Source organism: Sceloporus occidentalis, unplaced genomic scaffold, assembly GCF_023333645.1.
Source record: "Sceloporus occidentalis isolate IW3139 unplaced genomic scaffold, rSceOcc1.0.p SCAF_21, whole genome shotgun sequence".
In the NCBI taxonomy this organism is placed as follows: Eukaryota; Metazoa; Chordata; class Lepidosauria; order Squamata; family Phrynosomatidae; genus Sceloporus; species Sceloporus occidentalis.
In genome coordinates, this window is record NW_028317001.1 from 11846481 (window position 1) to 11867825 (window position 21345).

Here is a 21345-nt window from a genome sequence, read left to right on the forward strand (position 1 = left end):
AATCAGACTCTGATCTAGAACAGGAAATAATGTTGAATAAAGATGCCTTATTAGCAAGACTTTATAACTATATTCTTAAAATCTGTATATAAGAGGAAGTTATTAAAGAAAATGTGATCAGATGGTCTCAAAACTTTGGTTTTGCAATTGAATTAAACCAGTGGGAACACACTTGGAAAAACAGATTGAACTATACTTGCAGCCAAAACATCAAAGAGACTTATTATAAAACATTTTTGATGGTATTTAACACCAGAGAGAATAAGCATAATGTATAAGAATTGTGTTGGAAATGTGAAAAGGAGCAGGGCTCAATCTATCAAATGTTTTGGAATTCTGGGAACGAGATACAATTTTGGAAGTTGATTTATTTTGAAATTAAGAAAGTTGTAACTATATATTTTAAATTCTCACCTGAAATTCTTTGCATAATATAATAGAACAATCCATAGGGGAAAAACATGGTAAAATATTATTTTATATGTTGTCATCTGCAAGAATAGTGTTTGCTCAGAGATGGAAAACTAAAGAAATACTTTCAAAACAAGACTGGATATTTAAGCTTCTGGACATGATGGAAATGGACAAACTCTCAAGAGGAATTAGAAACGAGCATCAAATTTATATAAAGGAGACTGGTGTAATATAATTGAATATCTCCAGAAGCATGGAGGGAAAATGCTACTTTAGGGATAGGACTATTTTAAGTTGAAGTGTTTTAATTTGTTCAAAGAAATATAACAGCTGTAAAACAGAAGTATCTTGGGAGGTTAAAAGCCCAATGATGTTTAGTTTAATCCAATGAGAGCGATTTTGTATCAACTGTTTTACAATTTAAACGAGGACTGAAAGAGAAAAATAAATGATTTGTAAGGATAAGGATAAGTAGAACAATATATATTTGCTTTTTACTTATTAACAGATAATTCAAAAACAAATGAGATAGAAATAAAAGTTAGTCTGGTAGTTTGGAAGCAGCGGATGGTAAATGCGAGTAATAGGTTTGTCTTTAACCCTCACTGCTATGGAATCCTGGGATTGTACCTTTGGACACTTAGCCTTCTCTGCCACAGAGCTCTGGTGCCACAACGAACTACAAATCCCAGGATTCCACAGGATGGAGCCAGGAGAGTTAAAGCGGTTTCGAACTGGATTATTTCTGCAGTGCAGATACAGCCTGAGTCAGTTGTAAAAAGGCAGAAGCACCCAAGTCTTGTTTTTACCTTCCTAATAATGGCTTTCCTTTAAAAGAAAGAAGCAGTTTGCTTTTCTGTCTAATCCTTATTTTTGTTGTTCTTGTTTGTTTCTATGTTTATTTGGTAATAATATGAGAAGGTCTGGTCTGCCTCCTTCCTTCTGCCCTGAAAATCTCTTAATAAGGAAACTGGGGAGACTTTTAAAACCTCCCAAAGGAGCTACTTTTGGCCTTTTTGGGGGAATAGCCTCCTCTTAGAAGCCAAAGCCCAATATTTGTGAAGAATAAGAAGAAGGCTTGTATTAGAACTATCTTTCTATTTCTGATCCCTTTTAAAACCCATGATCCCCAGGAGGAGCAGAGCTGTGTAATAAGAAAACCCTCTCAGAAAAGAGACACACTTCCTTCCTTTTGGCCCAAGGAGCCTGGCTTCCTTCTCTCTCTGGAGCCTCAGGAGAGAAAGAGAAGCCTCTGTTCAACTGAGGCCTCAGACAAGGTTCTGGAACATTGTTCCCCAAAGTCACAAGCAGCACAAAATGGCCGCTGGGACAGAAGGAGACTGGGATTCCAGCCAATCAGGGCCAGGGATGGTGGGAGGGAGGGGATTCCAGCCAATGGCAGCCCTCAGAGTGTCCTCAGGAGGAAATCATGTGTTAAAAACATATCATAAAGCCATCATAAAGAGGAAAATAGCCAGGATTTTGGGAAGGGGGGGTCCAGACTAAGTGCCACCATTTTGAGAGACACAGAAAGAGGGTCAGCGTTCACCTGAGGAAAGGGAAAGAGGGGGGGAGGGGGCTCCATTCCAGCCCCATTGCCAAGGGCCCTGAGGTTCATTCAGGGGAAGGAGAGTCAGGAGAGCTGTCTTTTGGGGGAAGGGACATAAAGAAAGTCTTTGAGTCAGTGGAGAAGTCTGCCCTTGGAGTGAAGGGAAGGAGGGGAAGAGAAGAGAGGGCTTGCTCCCTGGCTTCCTCCTCTCAGCAGCTCTGCTGCCCTCACTCCTTCCCCAATCTGGCTGAGTGTTGCCAACAAGCCTCAGAGACATTCCTCAGAATGTACATACAGGCACTTTATTCCTCTTATAAGGTTAAAGCTCCTTCAATATTAACAGCCTATTTTTATAAGTGACGCCTAAAACATGACAAAATAATGACAATATAAAGGCACAAAACATGATAAATGAAAAGCAATACGAAAAATCATTTAAATATTAGTCCTATTCCCAAGGAAGAGACCTAAAAACAGGTATCTTTACAAACTTGTCTCAGAGCCTCAATGGTTTGTTGTGGTTTATATTGATTTGAGGCGTATAAGTCTAAACACACAACAAGGTCACAAAGCCTCAGGTCTTGTAAAATAACAGCAAGTCCTATGCTCTCGGCCTCTGAGGATGGCAATGGCAGGACCCCATTTGTTTTACAGAAATGACCCTGTCATTACATGGCAGATTCTGGCTGGATTAGATGGCCTTTGAGGGTCCCTTCCGGCTCTAAATGAATGGAGGCAGATTAGATGTAACCTCCTCTGCAGCCATGGAGTCCCTTGGGCAAGAAGAAGCCACACTCTCTCAGCCTCCTCAGGGGAAGGCAGTGGCAAACCTCCCTCTGAAGAAATCTTGCCAAGAAAACCTCGCGATAGGATTGCCATAATTAAGAAAATGGCTTGAAGGCACAGAACACACACAGCAGCAGCAATAATAATAATAACCACACAGTTAACATGACTGATAGTATCAAGAGCCATAATAATAAATAGCCCAACGCTGTTTTGGGTCCCAATCTGAGGACAAAGGTGGGATACAAACATCACAACCATCAATTATTATTATTGTTATTGTTGCTGTTGTTGTATTTCTGCCCGGGTTGGAGCCCTCTTACTAGGAGAGCCTGCCCCCTTCCAGCCTTCAACTGGCCCTCTTTCCCCCAGTCCTGCCTTGCAAAAGGGGTCTATGTGCTCGTTTCCCACCCACCCCAAAAACCCTGCAAAATGTTGGCAATCCGTTTGGTCTTCTCTGGGCCTTCTTTGCCCTGCAGCCATCCTTCCCCCATGATCCCTGGCTTTGGAGGCACCAGGAGCCCACCCAGCAAGGAAGGAGAAAGGCAGAGGGAACGGCGATGTTACCTGCCCTCCCTCCTGACCCTCCCTCCCTCAAAAAAGGCACCAATACTGGGGAGGGAGGGCCCCTTTATCTCCCCCAGAGAGAGGGAAAGTGTGGACTGAACAGGAAGGGTGGGTGGGTATGGGGTGAAAGAGTCCCTTCCTTCCCTCCCTCCCTCCCTTCCTTCCTGTCTATCGTTGTTCCTTCCTTCCTTCCTTCCTTCCTTCCTTCCTTCCTGTCTTCCTTCCATCACTTCTTCTTCTTCCTCCTCTTCCTGCTCCTCCTCTCCTGCAGGAATGGAAATTTTTTTTCTGCCAAAACTGCAGAGGAGGAGGAGAAGCAGAAAGAGAGGGAAAGAGGGAGAAAGAGAGGGAAAGAAGCCGCAGGAAGGGAGGCCCTGCTCTGGGAGGAAGAGGAGGAGGAGGAGGAGGGAGTGTGAAGGGTGGGTCCGGACCCCCTGGACCCCCCTCCCCGGCTTGGCTACGTCTCTGTCACAAAGTATAAAAAAATCCCATGTCTTCTTCACCAGTAGGGTTGCCATAATTGTCCACTATTTCCAGGGACAAAATGTAGGAGAAATTTGAGACCAACTGCAGGACAAAACTCAGCCCAAAATGTAGGACATTTAAGGTCCTCCATTTTTCTTAAATGTCCTCCATTTTGGGCTGAGTTTTGTCCTGCAGTTGTCCTACAGTTTGGTCTCAAATTTGTTCCACATTTTCTCCCTGGTAATAGTGGACAATTATGGAAAACCTATTCACCAGACATATGGTCAATAGCTTTCTTTCTTTCTTTCTTTCTTTCTTTCTTTCTTTCTCGATATCTGGGTTTTGAGGTGTGATTAAAGCCCTGTTAGTGGTGTTACTGCTCTTGTTGTCATTGTGTGCCTCCAAGTTGTTTCTGACTTAATGGCAATCGTAAAGGAAGCCCTTTGCAGGCTTTTCTTCTCAAGATTTGTCCAAAAGTGGTTTTGGAAGTGCCTGCCTCTGAGGCTGAGACAGTGTGACTTGCCTAAGGTCACTCAGTGGGTTTCCATGGCAAAGAGGGCATTCGAACCCTGGGCTAATGCTCCAGCCACTAAACCAAGCTGGCTCTTTCTTGACGCTTTGTGGTTTTTTGTGGAGCGGCTCCAAGTCATGGCCGACTTCTGGGGAGCCTCTCCTGGGGTTTTCTTGGCAAGAGTTGTTCAGAGGAGGTTTGCCATTGCCTTCCCTGAGGCTGAGAGAGTGTGGCTTCTTGCCCAAGGGACCCAGCTGGTTTCATAGAGGAATGGGGCACTGGACCCTGGCCTCCAGAGTTGTAACCCAACACTCAAACCATTGCACCACACTGCCTCCCATTCCCATGTACAACCTGAGAAATAATTGCAGACTTTTCCTGTTCTTCATGTGTGTCTTCAAGTCGTTTCCAACTTATGGCGACCCCAAGGCATCTTTATCATGGTGTTTCCTTGGCAGGTTTCTTCAGAGAGGGGTTGCAATTGCCATCCTCTGAGGCTGAGAGAGTGTGATTTGCAATGGGTCACCTAAGTCCAAAACACACTGCAGCAATAAGCCAATCTGAGACCCCTTTAACTGCCCTGGCTCAGTGCTAGGGAATTCTGGGAAATGTAGTTTTGTGAGACATTCAACTTTCTCTCTCAGAGCGCTCTGGGGCCATAATGAACTCCAATTCCCAGGATTCCCTAGCACTGGGCCAGGGCAGTTAAAACGCTCTCAAACTGGACTATTGCTGCCATGTGTTTTGGACCTTTCTTGGCCGCAAACTATCCATAGCCTGCAATGCATCTCCTAATTCTGTTGGCAGTCCCCCCCTCCCAACACTTTCTCATTTCCCCCCAAAACCAGCACAAAGCTGGCAGATGGAAAGAGGTTTTAAAGCAGCATTTAAATCTGCCATATTTTAATAAAAGACTAAATGTCCCAAATGCTATTATAGTTTTGTAGCTATTATTACAGAAAGACGCAGAGTGCAAACTCCTCAAGTACCTTTATTTTCTGGAGTGAGATGGGCTTTTCCAACTGACTCACTGTGATGATCTCCGGTGGTCCAAGCAGCCGAACTACGGCCCTGTAATAATAATAATAATAATAATAATAATAATAATAATAATAATAATAGTTTTATACCCCTCTCTTCAGCCAAAAGGCTATCAGAGTGGATTACAAATTGTTAATTAGACATTTAGACATTATGGCTCTTAGCCCAGGAGACCATTAAATTCCTGAAATCATGCTGCCATCATCCAGTGAATTATAAAAGGGTTTCCCTTAACCTACACTAGGCCCAGTTAAGGAACCTTATTTCTACTTCTTTGCTGATCTTCCCAAGCATCAACTGAGCCAAAACACGTGTAAAAGGAGCGTCTAGTAGATACTCCAAGGAGATATTTAATATAAATAACAAAATATAACTAAAATATAAGTCCTACAAGGTATTAAGAGTCTTGCAGGTACAATATTTGTAAGTATATAATATTCAATTCATACAACCTATAAAATATTAAATAGACCTAAACATCCAATTCTAAGACTAACTTCCAAGATCCGCTCTTTAACTCTCTCTCTCTCGATCTCCAACCGACACAATTCCCCCAACTGTCTCTTGGTCTCTCAGGCCTTATATCTCCTTCTCACGGAAGCTTCCAGAAGAACCTTCATCTTGCTCTCTGATTGGTCAAGTGGGCCTTCCGTAGCAGTGATGTCATTCTGCATTTGCATAAACCTCCCTTTTCTGCCTGAAGAAGACCTCCATTGACTGGAGCCCAGTCATTACACTTTCCCAAGGCAAGGCTTGCACCTATTTCCCAATGTTGTTCTTGGGGTCTGCCTCCCAGTTGTTTCCAGGTCTTATGGTGACATTATGGGAGTCTCTGAAGGGGTTTTCTTGGCAGGTTAAGAGGTGATATGATAGCCCTGTTTAAATATTTGAAGGGATGTCATATTGAGGAGGGAACAATCTTGTTTTCTGCTGCTCCAGAGACGATGACCCAGAGTAATGGATGCAAGCTGCAGGAAAAGAGATTCCACCTCAACATTAGGAGGAACTTCCTGACAGTAAGGGCTGTTTGACAGTGGAACATAGTTCCTCAGAGTGTAGTGGAGTCTCCCTCCTTGGAGGTCATCAAACGGAGGCTGGATGGCCATCTGTCGGGATGCTTTGATTTGGATTTCCTGCATGGCAAGGGGTTGGACTGGATGGCCCTTGCTGTCTCTTCCAACTCTATGATTCTAGGTTCCTTCAGAGTGGGTTTCCCATGGCCATCCTCTGAGGCTGAGAGAGTTAGACTTGCCCAAGGCTTCAGTTCTTTTGGAAGCCTTTTTGCTTTATCTTCTAGAAGGCAGCTGAAGTGTTGCTTCTTGCACTGAACAATGAGGGGAACCTTGTGGCATCCAAAAGGATGACATTCTCTGGAGTTATGTCTGATAATATGTATATACACTCTTACCTCGGGTTACGAAATTAATCCGTTCCGCCGCCATTTTCGTAACCCGGAAGTCTTCGTAAGCCGAGAAAGCCATAGGCGCTAATGGAGAGAAGCCGCGATTTGGTGCGAAATAGCGCCGAAAAGCACCAAAAGGTTATTCGTAACCCGGAATAACCTTCGTAACCCGGAAATATTTTTTATTTTTTATTTTTTTCGTAACCCGAAAATTTCGTATCCCGGCGCATTCGTATCCCGAGGTAAGAGTGTATAGGATTGCAATACCTGTTCATTTATTAAAAGGTTTATAGTGCACCCCATATCATAGAATCTCATAGATATGTCTCTTAAGAATAGTTAACCACATTAAACAGTATATAAAACAAAAACATGAAACAAGCTAGACAAGAGGCCTCCTGGCTGCACCTGGCCCTTTCGCGTTGGCAGCGGCAGTGGAGCTGTGGCCGCGAGGAGGCCAAGCCTCAGACTCCTCTCCGCCGCTGCCTCTGCCTCTGTGCAAGGGCCGGGTGCCGGGCTGGAGGCTTCTTGGCCTCCAACATGCGAACCTGGCCCTTTTGTGCCGACGGTGCCGGCGAGGAGGCTAAGGAGGCCTCTGGTGTTGCTGCTCCACCACCTCGGCCTCCTCATTGCCAAGGCCAGGGGAAAGGCCGGGTGTTGCTCCTGGAGGCCAAGAGGCCTTTCCCCCGGCAGTGTGCTAGCAGTGGAGAGGAGGCTGAGGAGCAGTGCCACAGGCCTCCTCGGCCTCCTTTCCACCACCGCCATGGCGCAAGGGCCATGTGGGGCTGTTGGAGGCCAAGAGGCCTCCGGGTCACCACCCGGCCCTTCCGCAGTGGCGGCAGCAGGGGCTTGCAGGCCGAGGTAGAGTGGAGGTCTCTGGCGCTGCTCTTCCGCTTCCTCTTCGCTGCCACCACCGCAATCACTGCCACCTCCACAGAAGGGCCGGATGGTGGTCTGGAGGCCTCGTGGCCTCCAACAGCCCAAAGCAACCTTTCCACCGACCGTGGCGGCAAGGAAGGAAAAAGTTGGGGAGGGGAGGAGAGGGACTTTTGTCCCCAATGTCAGCGCGCATGGACTTGAGCATACGCAGATTTTGGTATATGTGTGGGGGAGGTCCGGAATGGATCCCCTGCGTATACCAGGGGCCCACTGTATTCGCAAGCAAAGGAGGGCCAAGAGAGCCCTGGAGAGCCTTGCCTTGGGGTGGCTCTGTATCTCTGGTGCCACAACAAACTAGAAATCCCAGGATTCCCCAGGATGGAGCCAGGAGAGTTAACACAGTTTCGAACTGGAACATTTCTGCAGTACAGATACAGCCTGAGCTGGTTGTAAAAGGGTTGAAGCACCCAAGTCTGGTTTTTCCCCTCTTAATAATGGTTTTACTTTCAAAAACTAAGCATTTCGTTTTTCTGTCTAATCCTTATTTTTGTTGTTGTTTGTTTGATTCATTCTTGGTAAAATGAGATGGTCTGGTTTGTCAGCTTCCTTCATGAGTAAAAATCTCTTAATAAGAAAACTGGGGAGACTTTGAAAACCTCCCAAAGGAGCTACTTTTGGCCTTTTTGGGGGCTCAAGAATCCTCTGAGAAGCCAAAGCCCAATGTTTGTGAAGAAGAAGGATAAGGCTTGTATTAAACCTATCCTCTCCATTTCTGATCCCTTTTAAAACCCATGTTCCCCAGAAAGAGCAGAGCTGTGTCAGAAAACCCTCTCAGAAAAGAGACACAAAAGACACACAAAGAGACACACTTCCTTCCTTTTGGCCCAAGGAGCCTGGCCTCCTTCTGACTCTGGAGCCTCAGGAGAGAAAGAGAGGCCTCTGTTCAACTGAGGAGTCCTCAGAGAAGGTTCTGGAACATTATTCCCAAAAGTCACAAGCAGCACACAAAATGGCTGCCAGAAAACAAAATGGCCGCCAGAAAACAAAATGTGAGTCTGGGGCAGTGGGTGGGGTCTTCCAGCTGCTCTGCCCCTATTGGCCAGCCTCAAGAAGGGGAGGAGCCTCTGCTTCTCTATTTAGTTCTGCGCGCGGAGGAGAGAGAAAGAAAGAGAAAGAGAAAGGAAGGAAGGAAGGAGGGAGAGGAGAGGAGAGGAGAGGAGAGGAGAGGAGAGGAGAGGAGAGGGCAGCAGAGTTTTAGAGGGAGAAGGAGACAGACAGGAAAGAAGGAAAGAGAGAGGGGAGTGGAGTGGTAGCAGAGAGAGAAGGCCTGGAACTACTAGGCTTCACTGCTGCCCTGAGGTCTGGCTGGGCCTGGCTTGGTCTACTGCTGCTGCTGCTTTTCTTTGGCCACTGCTATTAAGGTTGGGAGGATGGAGGCCCTGCAGTCCTTCTAGGCATGAGCCACTCTCTCTGAAGGTGGGAGACTGGGACTCCCCAAAGGGGATTTCATTGCTTTTAATAGTGGCTCTCATCCTGTAGCAAAGAAGAAGAAGAAGATGATGATGATATCAGGGTGGGAGTGGGGGTGGGGAAGATGGAGCTGCTGCCAGACCTTAATGACCCTTAATGTCGCCATCGCTGGGCATTCTTGCTTTGCTCCACTGTAATGGCCATGGCTCAGTGCTATGGGACTCCGGGAATGTTCTTTTGGTTTGGCATTTTAGGTGTTATTAAGGTTTGGAAATCCTGTTTGAGGACCCTTCTGACTTTGGGGCCCTTTCATCCTCCATTTTGGGTTCCCTAAAGGCCTCAAACTGCCATCTGCCAAGCGCTGAGACAGAGGCAGCCATTTTGTGTTCTGGTGGCCATTTTGTGCTGCTTGTGACTGTGGGGAATATTGTTCCAGAACCTTCTCTGAGTCTCAGTTGAACAGAGGCTTCTCTTTCTCTCCTGAGGCTCCAGAGTCAGAAGGAGGCCAGGCTCCTTGGGCCAAAAGGAAGGAAGTGTGTCTCTTTGTGTGTCTTTTCTGAGAGGGTTTTCTTATTACACAGCTCTGCTCCTTCTTGGGATGATGGGTTTCAAAAGGGGTCAGAAATGAGGAGGAGAGTTTTAATAGAAGCCTTATTCTTCTTCTTCACAAACATTGGGCTTTGGCTTCTAAGAGGAGGCTTCTCCCCCAAAAAAGGCGAAAAGGAGCTCCTTTGGGAGGTTTTAAAAGTCTCCCCAGTTTCCTTATTAATAGATTTTCAGGGAAGAAGGAAGGAGGCAGACCAGAACATCTCATATTATGACCAAATAAACATAGAAACAAAGAAGAACAACAAAAATAAGAATTAGACAGAAAAGTAAACTGCTTATTTCTTTTAAAGGAAAACCATTATTAGGAAGGTAAAAACAAGACTTGGGTGCTTCCGCCCTTTTACAACTGACTCAGGCTGTATCTGCACTGCAGAAATAATCCAGTTCGAAACAGCTTTAACTCTCCTGGCTCCATTCTGTGGAATCCTGGGATTGTAGTTTGTTGGGCACCAGAGATCCAGAGCCACCAAAGGCAAGGCTCTCCAGGGCTCTCTTGGCCCTCCTTTGCTTGCGAATACTGACTATCTCAGGGAGTCTCTATATTAGAGCATCAGGAAAACCTTTAGGTATTGTTAAGGTTCGGAAATCCTGTTTGGGGTCACTTCTGACTTTAGGGACCATACATCTTCCATTATGGGTTTCCTGAAGGCCTCAAACTGCCGACTGTTAAGCGCTAAGGTTGAGGTGGCCATTTTGTGTTCTGGCAGCCATTTTGTGGTCCAAAGGCCATTTTGAGACTGGCCCGTTGTGACCTCAGTGTGATGCTCCTTACCTGAAGCATTGATAGTGTCCCATTGTGACTTCAGTCTGATGCTCCTTACCTGAAGCATTGATACTGTCCCATTGTGACCTCAGTCTGATGCTCCTTACCTGAAGCATTGATAGTGTCTCATTGTGACTTCAGTCTGATGCTCCTTACCTGAAGCATTGATAGTGTCCCATTGTGATCTCAGTCTGATTCTTGCCTGAAGGATTAGAATCATAGAATCATAGAGTTGGAAGAGTCCAACCCCCCTGCCATGCAGGAAATCCAAATCAAAGCATCCCCAGTAGATGGCAATCTAGATTAAGATGGGACTATTGTGACATCAGGCTGATGTTCCTTTCTTGAAGACTGAGACTGGCCCATTGTGATCTCAGATTCAAGCTCCTTGCCTTAAAGATTTAGATAGGACTACTATGAGTTGAGGCTGGTGCTCTTTACCTAAAGGATTGAGACTGGCCCATTGTGACCTAAGGCTGATGCTCCTCCCTCATGCATTGAGTCTACCCATTTTGATTTCTACTCTGATCAGGACTAAGTAAGAGGCATATGTCTTCTGCGTGTGTCACCAGCAGAATGCTGTTCTCTGTCTCTTTGAGTGCTGCAGGGTTTCTTGCCAAGCCAATCCTAACCCTGGGCCCTTTTCTCAGGACCTACATCTCGGACTCCTTGTACACGGCTTTGGGGCCTCTCTTTCTGGAAGTGACCCAAGTGCAAGACCACAAGGACCCCTGCCCACCTGATGGCCAACACAGAGGCCAACCGGAGGGAGTTGGGCTCCAAGAGAAGGAGGCTGCCGAAGTATATCAACTCTTTGGTGAGTCACTATTCTATTAGTTTCATCTGGGTCACTGCTGGGCCAGTTTATGAAAGGAAGCAAATAAAGTACTGTCTGAGTTTGGCAGAGACAGTCCTGGTTAATCCTCTGTCATCCCAATATTTCAAGGGCTTTTAAAATGTCCTGGTTTCTCTCTTCTCCTCCCACTTTCCCAATTCTTCAACTCATTTCAATTCCTGCATAATGATTGCCAAGGAGTTTGCAGCCCATCAACTCAAAAGTGGGGGTTGGAGAAGAAAGAAGGGGGCAGGGACTTGCCCTTGCTAGGAGTCTGAGGCAAAAACAAACTGTTGTGCCCTTTCCCACTTGTGTGATCTTCTTCATAAACAACTTTGTCTATCTTCACCACTTTCTGCTGTTGCTTTTTAAAAATGACATTTGCCTCTGAAATTTGGCAACAGATGTCTAAATGCACTATAATCTTTGGAGGCTAAATGTACTATACGTGTTGGGATAGTCAGTATCCTAATCCATCATTAATATCCCAGCCATGGCCTAAATTATATTGTATATTACATTGAAAGAATTTGAGACAAACTGGATCTCAAAGGCAGTAGCTTTTTTCTTGCTAACAGAATTTAAAGTTTATTTCCTGGACTAAATTCTGAGGTGATCAAATAATTTTTGGGATGCATCATGTGCTTCTCCCTCCCCTTTTACTAGTCATTCTCTGGATGAGGGCTATTTTCTATTGCAGGTGACCTTTGCGGATGTGGCTGTATATTTCAATGAGGAGGAATGGAAGCTGTTGACAAAGAAGCAAAGACTTATGTACAAGGATGTGATGATGGAGAATTACGAGAATGTGGCCTCTGTGGGTAAGGAAGCTGAATTCATTGCCCTTACTATGAAGACTGAGGGGCCTTTCATTCTGCATTATCATGGCACTATGATTCCACTTTAAAATTATAGAATCAAAGACTTTAAACAGATAACAAGGACCATGTAGTTCAACCCCTTGCCATGCAGGAATACACATTGAAAGCATCACCAGCAGATGGCCAGCTAGCCTTTGTTTAAAGACCTTCAAAGACCTTTAAAGACCTTCAAAGAAGGAGCACTTTAGAAATTAATAACAACAACAACAATAATGAGATGCCACCATGCTCTGAGGGAGTATATTCCACTGTTGAATAGCACTTACTGTCAGGAAGTTCCTCCTAATGTTTTGGTGGAACCTCTTTTCCTGTGGCTTCCTTCCATTGTTCTATGTCCTTTGCTCTAGAGCAGCAGAAAGAAAGCTTGCTCCATCCTCAGTATCTCTTCAAATATTTGAACAGGGCTATCCACTGTTAACCTTCTCTTCTCCAGGCTAAACATTCCCAGATCCCCAAACCATTCCTCATAGGGCTTGATGATTTCCAAACCCTTCACCATTTTTATTGCTCTCCTTTGGATAAACTCCAGCTTCTCAACATCCTTTTTGAATTGTGGTGACCAGAAATGAACACAGTATTCCAAGTGAGGGCCTGACCAAGGCAGAATAGAGTTGCACTATTACTTCCCTTCACCTATACCATAGAATCATAGAGTTGAAGGAAACTAGAAGGGTCATCCAGTCCAACCCCTGCCATAACACTATACCCATATTTATGTGTCCTAGGATCACATTGGCCTTTTTAGCTGCTGCATCACACTGTTGACCCAGGTTCAAGTTGTGGTCTACCAGGACTCCTAGATCCCTTTCAGACATAGTTTGTCATAGCAGCTTTCTGTGAAATCTTGGAGTTTGTAGTTTAGTAAGTCACTATTGCTCTCCACTTTCTAAGGATTCTAAATATCCTATCCTAAACTGTCAATTCTAGGATTTTGTGGGAAGGAACCATGGAGACAAATGCTTTTTGACTCCAAATGCTCCTCAGCCCATCCCTGACCAAGATTCCTGGCTTTTTTGGCCCCTCTTCAAGCCTTTTGAGACTCTGGAGAGACTTCTTGGGTAAAATCCCTCTGTTGGCCCTGCAATGGCTTAGAGAACAATGGCAATGTTCTCTAATGTTTCTTTTCCTACCTGAGCTTGCTTAGTTCCATGGTTGGTTCAAGAGGCCCTTTGTTACCCAGAATGCTGGAGTCTGGGGAGGACACCCTCAAGTGCTATGCTTTTAGGGGAATTTGTTACTTAGCTGAAAGGAGAGATAAAGTTTGGTTGGGGCAAGAGCGACATCGGGATTCAGCTTAACTATACCAGGCCTGGAAGCACCCAGAACTCCAAAGGCATTTGAAATAGTTTTTTTTATTTTTTATTCAGGGGAAAAGCATAATACACACACACACACACACACACACACACACGTTCACACACACACACGCACAAGAACTAGATAACGGGTGGAAGTGGTCAAGAGATGTAAGACTTTCATAATGGTAATACTGTACCTAGGTGGATCTTGATTCCAATTGCTGAGGGTTCGAAATGGGAAGAGAAGTCAGGAGCTCATGCAACAAATGGGGTTGGCGACTGCATTGAGGTGCTTAGCCATGTAAACCAACTGTCTGTCTGTCTGTAATTGGACTGAAGTCAAAGAACAGCCAGTCAGGGCAGATATTTATGCTGTAATTGTTGCTTGTGGGCAGAAACCGAGTGTCCAAAAGGGTTTAAATCGCTTTAGGATGTGTCCTGGGAGGAAGAATGGTCTGAAACCAAATTGAATGCAATGGGTGCTTGGAGCAAATAAATCAGACAAAAATGATTAGCACACTGGCTCTCAGTCCTTCTTGGCTCTGAATTCCTATCGTGTTCACAAGCCAATATACAGCACAATCTGAGGGTGACTCTCCCAGATGCAGCTCAACAATAACATAGCAGAGTACAGAGGCAAATATCCAGATATAAATATTGGCAATGCACTGACCACTTTTTACACTAAAAATCTATCTCTCTTGAGTTACAAAATAATACAAATATTTGCAACCTCTCCTCTCCGAGTTCCTTCAGCTTCACCATCTCTCGTACACACAACTCCAATCCAATCCACACCAATCTGCATGTGAGCTGTATACTGTATTGGTTGGGAGTCATATCCTGGTGCCAAAGAGCATGAAGTGACCTCTGCAGTTAGCTTGCATCATGCCTTGTGCTCTGACTCAATACTTTATGGCAATCTCACAGGATATGATGCCACCTGTCAATCAAAGTATTTTTGCAAATGTTTAACGGAATATTGTTTCAACAGTCCTTGACTATCTGCTTCCACTGGTTCCCTCAAGGCAGTCCCCATTCTTTGCTAGCTCCTATGAGTAAGGATACAATCGCTCCATGGATTTACGGGCATAAGCAGCAGGGTCACGCTTGGGTTATTCAAAGCAACTTTATTAATTTAATCTCAAATAAGGAGGGTTTAATGAGGGCTCTCTTAACTCTGATTTTCAATCTTATCTATCATTGTCCTTCTTTGCAGAAGAATATTTGAGTCAAGAGAGAGTCCACAGAGGAAAGAAGTCACATAAATGCCAGCATTGTGGCAAACGTTTGGCTTACAAGTCTATCCTTGTCGTGCATCAGAGAGTCCACACCGGAGAGAAGCCATACAAATGCCAGCATTGTGGGAAATGTTTTTCTTCGAAGTCATACCTAATGACACATCAGAAAGGACACACTGGAGAGAAGCCATACAAATGCCAGCATTGTGGGAAATGTTTTTCAATGAAGTCAAACATAGTGACACATCAGAAAGGTCACACTGGAGAGAAGCCATACAAATGCCAGCAATGTGGGAAATGTTTTGCCTCCAACTCAGTCCTTGTCATGCATCGGAGAATCCACACAGGAGAGAAGCCATACAAATGCCAGCATTGTGGGAAATGTTTCTCTCAGAAGTCAGACCTAGTGACACATCAGAGAGTCCACACAGGAGAGAAGCCATGCAAATGCCAGCATTGTGGGAAATGTTTTTCTCGGAAGTCAATCCTAGTGACACATCAGAGAGTCCACACAGGAGAGAAGCCATGCAAATGCCAGCATTGTGGGAAATGTTTTTCTCAGAAGTCAATCCTAGTGACACATCAGAGAGTCCACACAGGAGAGAAGCCATACAAATGCCAGCATTGTGGGAAATGTTTCACTCAGAAGTCAGACCTAGTGACACATCAGAGAGTCCACACAGGAGAGAAGCCATGCAAATGCCAGCATTGTGGGAAATGTTTTTCTCAGAAGTCAATCCTAGTGACACATCAGAGAATCCACACAGGAGAGAAGCCATACAAATGCCAGCATTGTGGGAAATGTTTCTCTCAGAAGTCAGACCTAGTGACACATCAGAGAGTCCACACAGGAGAGAAGCCATGCAAATGCCAGCATTGTGGGAAATGTTTTTCTCGGAAGTCAATCCTAGTGACACATCAGAGAGTCCACACAGGAGAGAAGCCATACAAATGCCAGCATTGTGGGAAATGTTTTTCTCAGAAGCCACACCTAGCAATACATTGGAGAGTTCACACAGGAGAGAAGCCATGCAAATGCCAGCATTGTGGGAAATGTTTCACTCAGAAGTCAGACCTAGTGACACATCAGAGAGTTCACACAGGAGAGAAACCATACGAATGCCAGCATTGTGGGAAATGTTTTTCTCAGAAGCCACACCTAGCAATACATTGGAGAGTTCACACAGGAGAGAAGCCATGCAAATGCCAGCATTGTGGGAAATGTTTCTCTCAGAAGTCAGACCTAGTGACACATCAGAGAGTTCACACAGGAGAGAAACCATACGAATGCCAGCATTGTGGGAAATGTTTTTCTCAGAGGTCAAACCTAGTGAAACATCAGAGAGTCCACACCGGAGAGAAGCCACACAAATCTCAGCAGTAAACTAACATTATTTTTGTCAAAAAGGAAATTAAGAAAAATATTTTTGTTTCAGTGGTGCTAAGAAAAGCCCTTTTGATTTGTTTGTAAGGTTTGTCTGTCCGTATGTCTGTTTATGTTTTAAAGTTGTATTTTGTTAAGTTTAGGTTTTAATTGCTAATAGTATAGATAGTTGCTTTAGGTTCTAAATTTGGCTGGGGATTATGGGTCGTTTTATAAATTAGCTAGATGGGGGGTCTGGGATAATTTTACAACTGGCTTAATAGTTATAGGGATGATAACTTTTGCAATGTGTGGGATGTTGGCTGAAGAAAGTTGTATGCTGGTATTAACTGAAAGGTGGCTAGTTTCTGGGGATGACAAAGGGACCTTGTTTCCTGTGGGGCATAGACTGTGGGAACTGAAGGTGGGGGCTAGGTTTGGAAGAGGGTGGAGTTTTAGGTTTTGGGTTTTAATGTATTGTTTCTCTTGGAGTGGGCACTTCTGTCTGAAACACTGAATTTCTGACTCTGTGTTCTCAATAAAGTTCTTTGCTATTTCAACACATTGGACTCTTTGATGCACAGAAATTCCGAATTTGGGCGAAAATGACCCTTTCTTCTCTCCTCAGTCCTCAGCTCCATTCCCAGCCATAAGAACAGCAGAGGCAAACACACACACACACACACACACACACACACACACAAACATACAGGATACACAGAGCTTGATGTCCAAAGTAGAGCCTTCCTTTCTGCCTTTCCCTCCTGAGTCCAGCTCTGTACCTTGGGCTCCATTGCAGTCTCCTCAAAGGAAGAAAGGAGGTGTTAGAATCCTAGTTGTATTCTACCAGATATATGCTTTATATTCTGTTGGTGGGGATGGTGGGGGTTGCTTTTGCTGGGGCTAGTTTAGTTAGAGCATGTAGGAGCTGAGGGGTGCCAGCTGGGTCTTATCTTAGTGGCCTTGGAGATCTCTCTCTCAGAGAGTTGGAATGCAGCATAGAGGGGAGGGAGTTGGGAGCTGAGGGGGGAGAGAGATGGACGAAGTAGTAACGGTGGGAAAGAGGTGGAGATGTTCTTTTGCGTGCTTTTGGCTGGGGGTGGAGTAGACCTGATTGAGGGTTTTAGCTACTGCTTCTGCGGGGAGGGGTCAGTCTCAGCTAAGACGCTGAATGATGTGGAATTGCTGATTCAGGAGCTATTAATAAAGTTCTGTTTATTCTTCATGAAGCTGACTGGTTCATTTTCCTGGATTCTGGTCCTGCATTCTGACAGGAGGGAAGGAAGGGGAGGCCACTGAACCCCCGGCACATACCTTCCTTTCCTGCAAAGGCCTTAGCGAAATAAGAAGCAGCAGCAACAGCTAGGCCATGCGCAAGCTGAGGAGGGTCCTCGAGGGGGGATGTTGCGGTCAGCCAGGACCAAAAGCCTAGGCAACTCCAGCTCAGAGACCAGTTGTGTCAGCTTGGCTAGGGAGTCTGTTAAGGAATGGGGCGGAAGTAAACCAACAATCCCCAGACTTTCCTAGTCTTTGAGCTTAGTAAATACATTCAGTGTGGTCCATCATACAGATAGGTATCCTGCTCAAGGCAAAATTGTCTTTATGGACCAAAGGCATTCCCTTTACCTGTTCACTGATGGAGAACCCGGCTGGTAAGGCCCAATCCCAGGTGGCTGAGCTATCATCACCCAGCCAGGTCTCCGTGAAACAAGGCAGGTCAGCCTCTTGATCCAGAAGATGATCATGGACTATGTGTGTTTTATTTTTGACTAACCTGGCATTACACAAGAACAGGGAAAGTTTCTGTGGTTGGTTTGGTATGCTCTCCAGCCCTTTTGGGATAGCAGGGGGAATGGAAGAGGAGAGAGATATCTGTCAGGGTCCTAATTGCAGCCCATCTTGCAAAACAAAAAGCAATACTTTGAAAAAGGAACAGCTTTTATTGAAGAAGAAGATACATGTAATAGAAGTGACTTTTTTGTCAGGAATGAAAGAAAGTATAAACATATTCTTTTATAACCATATGAATCCACCCCACTCCATTTACCCATAAAGCTAATTAATTGGATAGCCCTTTCCCGCACAGCGTTCTCCCGCCCTTTTCTGCGCAGTGTCCTCCCATCCGGGATTCTGGCAGCTTTTCTAAAAGCAATGAAGCTCTCATGTGCCTTTTCTCAACCACTGAACCTGTGGCCTTGGACCACAGAACTCAGACACACAACAGTTTTCATTAACATTATGGCTTAACTATATATATATATATATATATATATATATATATATATATATATATATCACCATCGATCCCAATCTAGTATGATACCATGTGAAAAGATAATAAGCATAAACCCATAGCAACATAATACAATATAAAAATACCAATAACTCTCTAGGTTCCCCCTCCTTTTCTAGAGACCAGCCTTTTAAACTCAGTCCTCTGTTAGAAGGGTGATTCCCACACATTCCAATCCTAGCAAAGAAGCACATTCTTTAGCCATGATCTCTCTACCTCTTTCTAGTATCTTCTATTAAAGCACATATTAAAACATATTATTTTAACTCACCATAAATCCCAGCTATCTGAATTCTAATCTAAACCCAAACCTATAACCCTTATGGCATGAATCTCTAAATGAATAAATGCACGAATAAAGGGATTCATGACATATTGTGACTTCAGGCTGGTGCTCCTTCCCAGAATAAGACTGGCCCATTGCGACCTCAGGCTGATGCTCCTTGCCTGCAGCAATGAGATGGGACCATTGTGAATTTAGGCTAATGTTGCTTACCTGAAGGTTTGAGACGTGGCCATTGGAACCTGAGGCTGATGCTGCTTGCCTGAAACACTGAGACTGGCCAATTGTGACCTCAGGCCGATGCTCCTTGCCTGAAGGATTGAAACTGGACCATTGTGATCTCAGCCTGAATTTCCTTGCCTGAAGAATTGAGACAGTACTATTGTGACTTCAGGGTGGTGCTCTTTACCTGAAAGATTTAGACTGGCCCATTGCAACATCAGGCTGGTGCTCCTTGCCTGAACAATTGAGACGGGAGAATTGTGACTTCAGACTGGTGGTGTGTCCCAGAAGGATTGAGAAAGGTCCATTAGGTGTCAGAGCTAGTGTAAAAGAGTTCTTTCATAAAGGATAAAAATGTTAGGGTTTGGTTATTAAAGTAGGAGTTATAGTTGTAGTTCATAGTAGGTAGTGTAGAGTGATGGGTTATAGAAAGCACATCATGGAAAATGATAGAAGGGCAGATGGAGTGGCTTTTAGATGAAGGAGGGCGTTTGGAGAGAGGGATGGGGTTGCAACTGGAGACTGGTTATCAAGGAGGAGTGAAGCTGGCTTGGGAACACCGCTCTTCAAGTTGAGGCTGGCTGGGAGAAGGGAAAGGTATCTATGCAACCTCCGCTTGTGTTGCTTTAGCTTGGGAATTGGGGGCTGGCTTAGGGAGGGGTTGAGCAAGTTCCTTTGGACTTCAGACTTTGCAAAAAGGTGTTGATGGATGTTTCTGCCTGGATTCATCAATAAAGCTTCTTTTGTTTCAAATGAGTTTTATTTTTTGAGCACAGGACTGACTCCAGATCTCACTGTTTGCAAAGTCTCACAGTTTTAACTCCAATGGAGACCCAGGAACAAGAAGAGTCCTTGGGGAACCCAATGGTTCTGGAGATCCCGGTGGTGGAGGAGCAGGTGCCTTCTTCAGAGGAACTAGGGCCAAGCCCAAGGCTGGGAAACCTCCTGAAGCTCACACCATCCAGGCCACCACTGGAGGATTTGGGTTCTGGCCCCAGACTGGGGAAAGGAGGGCCGCCGGGGGGCAGAGTGACAGCCTGGGAGCTGGCAGTGGGGGAGTCGCTTGATAGCCGCCCCAGCACAGAAGAACCCCAGGTAGACGTTTATTGAATGGAGGAAGACATAAAGAAATTAAAGAACCTTATGAATTGGATGGTGTCCAAGTTAAAGATGCGGAGGAGAAAGATGTCAGTGGTGAACCGAGGGCAGCTGATGCTCTTTTCCTGAAGCATTGGGACTGTCCCATTGTGACTTCAGTCTGATGCTCTTTGTCTGAATCATTGAGACTCTTCCATTGTGACTTCAGTCTGATGCTCTTTGCCTGAAGCATTGAGACTGTCCCATTGTGACTTCAGTCTGATGCTCTTTGCCTGAAGCATTGAGACTGTCTCATTGTGGTTCCCAAATCCTTCACCATTTTAATCGCCCTCCTTTGGGTATGCTCCAGTTTCTCAACATCCTTTTTGAATTGTGGTGGACAGAACTGGACACAATATTCCAGGTGGGGCCTGACCAGAGCAGAATAGAGTGGCACTTTTACTTCCCTTGATCTAGACACTATACTTCTATTGATGCAGCCTAAAATCGCATTGGCCCTGTTAGTTGCCGCATCATACTGTTGACACATGTTCAACTTGTGGTCTACTTGGACTCCTAGATCCTTTTCACGCATAGTTTCATTCATCCAGGTGTCCCCATCCTATATCTGTGCATTTCATTTTCCCTCCCTTAATACAGTACCTTACATTTCTCCGTGTTGAATTTCATTTTGTTAGCATTGGCCCAGCTTTCTAGTCTATTCAAGTCCTTTTGAATTTTGATCCTGTCCTCTGGAGTATTAGCTACTCCTCCTAATTTGGTGTCATCTGCAAATTTGATAAGTATGCCCCCATTTCTGACATCCAAGTCATTCATAAAGAGGTTGAATAGCACTGGGCCCTGGACAGAACCCCACTGGACACCCCACTGGTCACTTCTCTCCAGGATGAAAAGGAGTCATTGTTGAACACCCTTTTGGTTCATCCTTTCAACCAATTAAAAATCCAGGTAACAGTTTCCTTGTCTAGCTTGTTTCATGTTTTTGTTTTATATACTGTTTAATTTGGTTAACTGCTATTAGTGAATTGCCAAGAGTGGCCACCAGATGGCGCTGCAGGATAGAAGTTGGTGAGAAGCCCAAGGAGGCTGCAGTGCCCTGAGTATCCACAAGAGGGCGGCGCTGTATTAGGAATGTTCTTGATTGATAAAACCGAAGTCTATGGGGACTAATGTGATTTTCCCATTGGCTCCCCATTCCTGAGGGGCCGTGGCTTCCTTCCCTTTCCCTGGACCTTGCTCCGCTCCCATTGGCTGCCTATTCCCCCCCCCCTCGGTTACCCTGAAAGTGAAAAGACCACCGGAAGGAAATGGGGGGGAATTGCAGCCCTGCATCATGGGAAATTTGCAACCGGGGGGTTTGCGGTGTTGAAACAGA

General features: G+C 45.1%; 1 protein-coding gene across 1 annotated transcript; it reads left to right on the top strand.

Annotated features, from left to right (window-relative positions):
* Nucleotides 1-7512: 7512 nt before the first annotated feature.
* Nucleotides 7513-16667, top strand: LOC149301607 (uncharacterized). Its single transcript, XM_089484254.1, has 2 exons — nucleotides 7513-7759; nucleotides 14690-16667. Exons 1-2 carry the CDS (start codon nucleotides 7513-7515, stop codon nucleotides 16093-16095), a joined length of 1653 nt encoding a protein of 550 aa, XP_089340380.1. The 3' UTR covers nucleotides 16096-16667.
* Nucleotides 16668-21345: the final 4678 nt, after the last annotated feature.

Excerpts from the sequence above, each read along its gene's own strand:
- LOC149301607 (XM_089484254.1), top strand. The coding sequence starts at position 7,513 with ATGTGGGGCTGTTGGAGGCCAAGAGGCCTCCGGGTCACCACCCGGCCC. Across the intron at positions 7,760-14,689 it reads TGGCGGCAAGGAAGGAAAAA|AAGAATATTTGAGTCAAGAG; the intron begins GTTGGGGAGGGG and ends CCTTCTTTGCAG.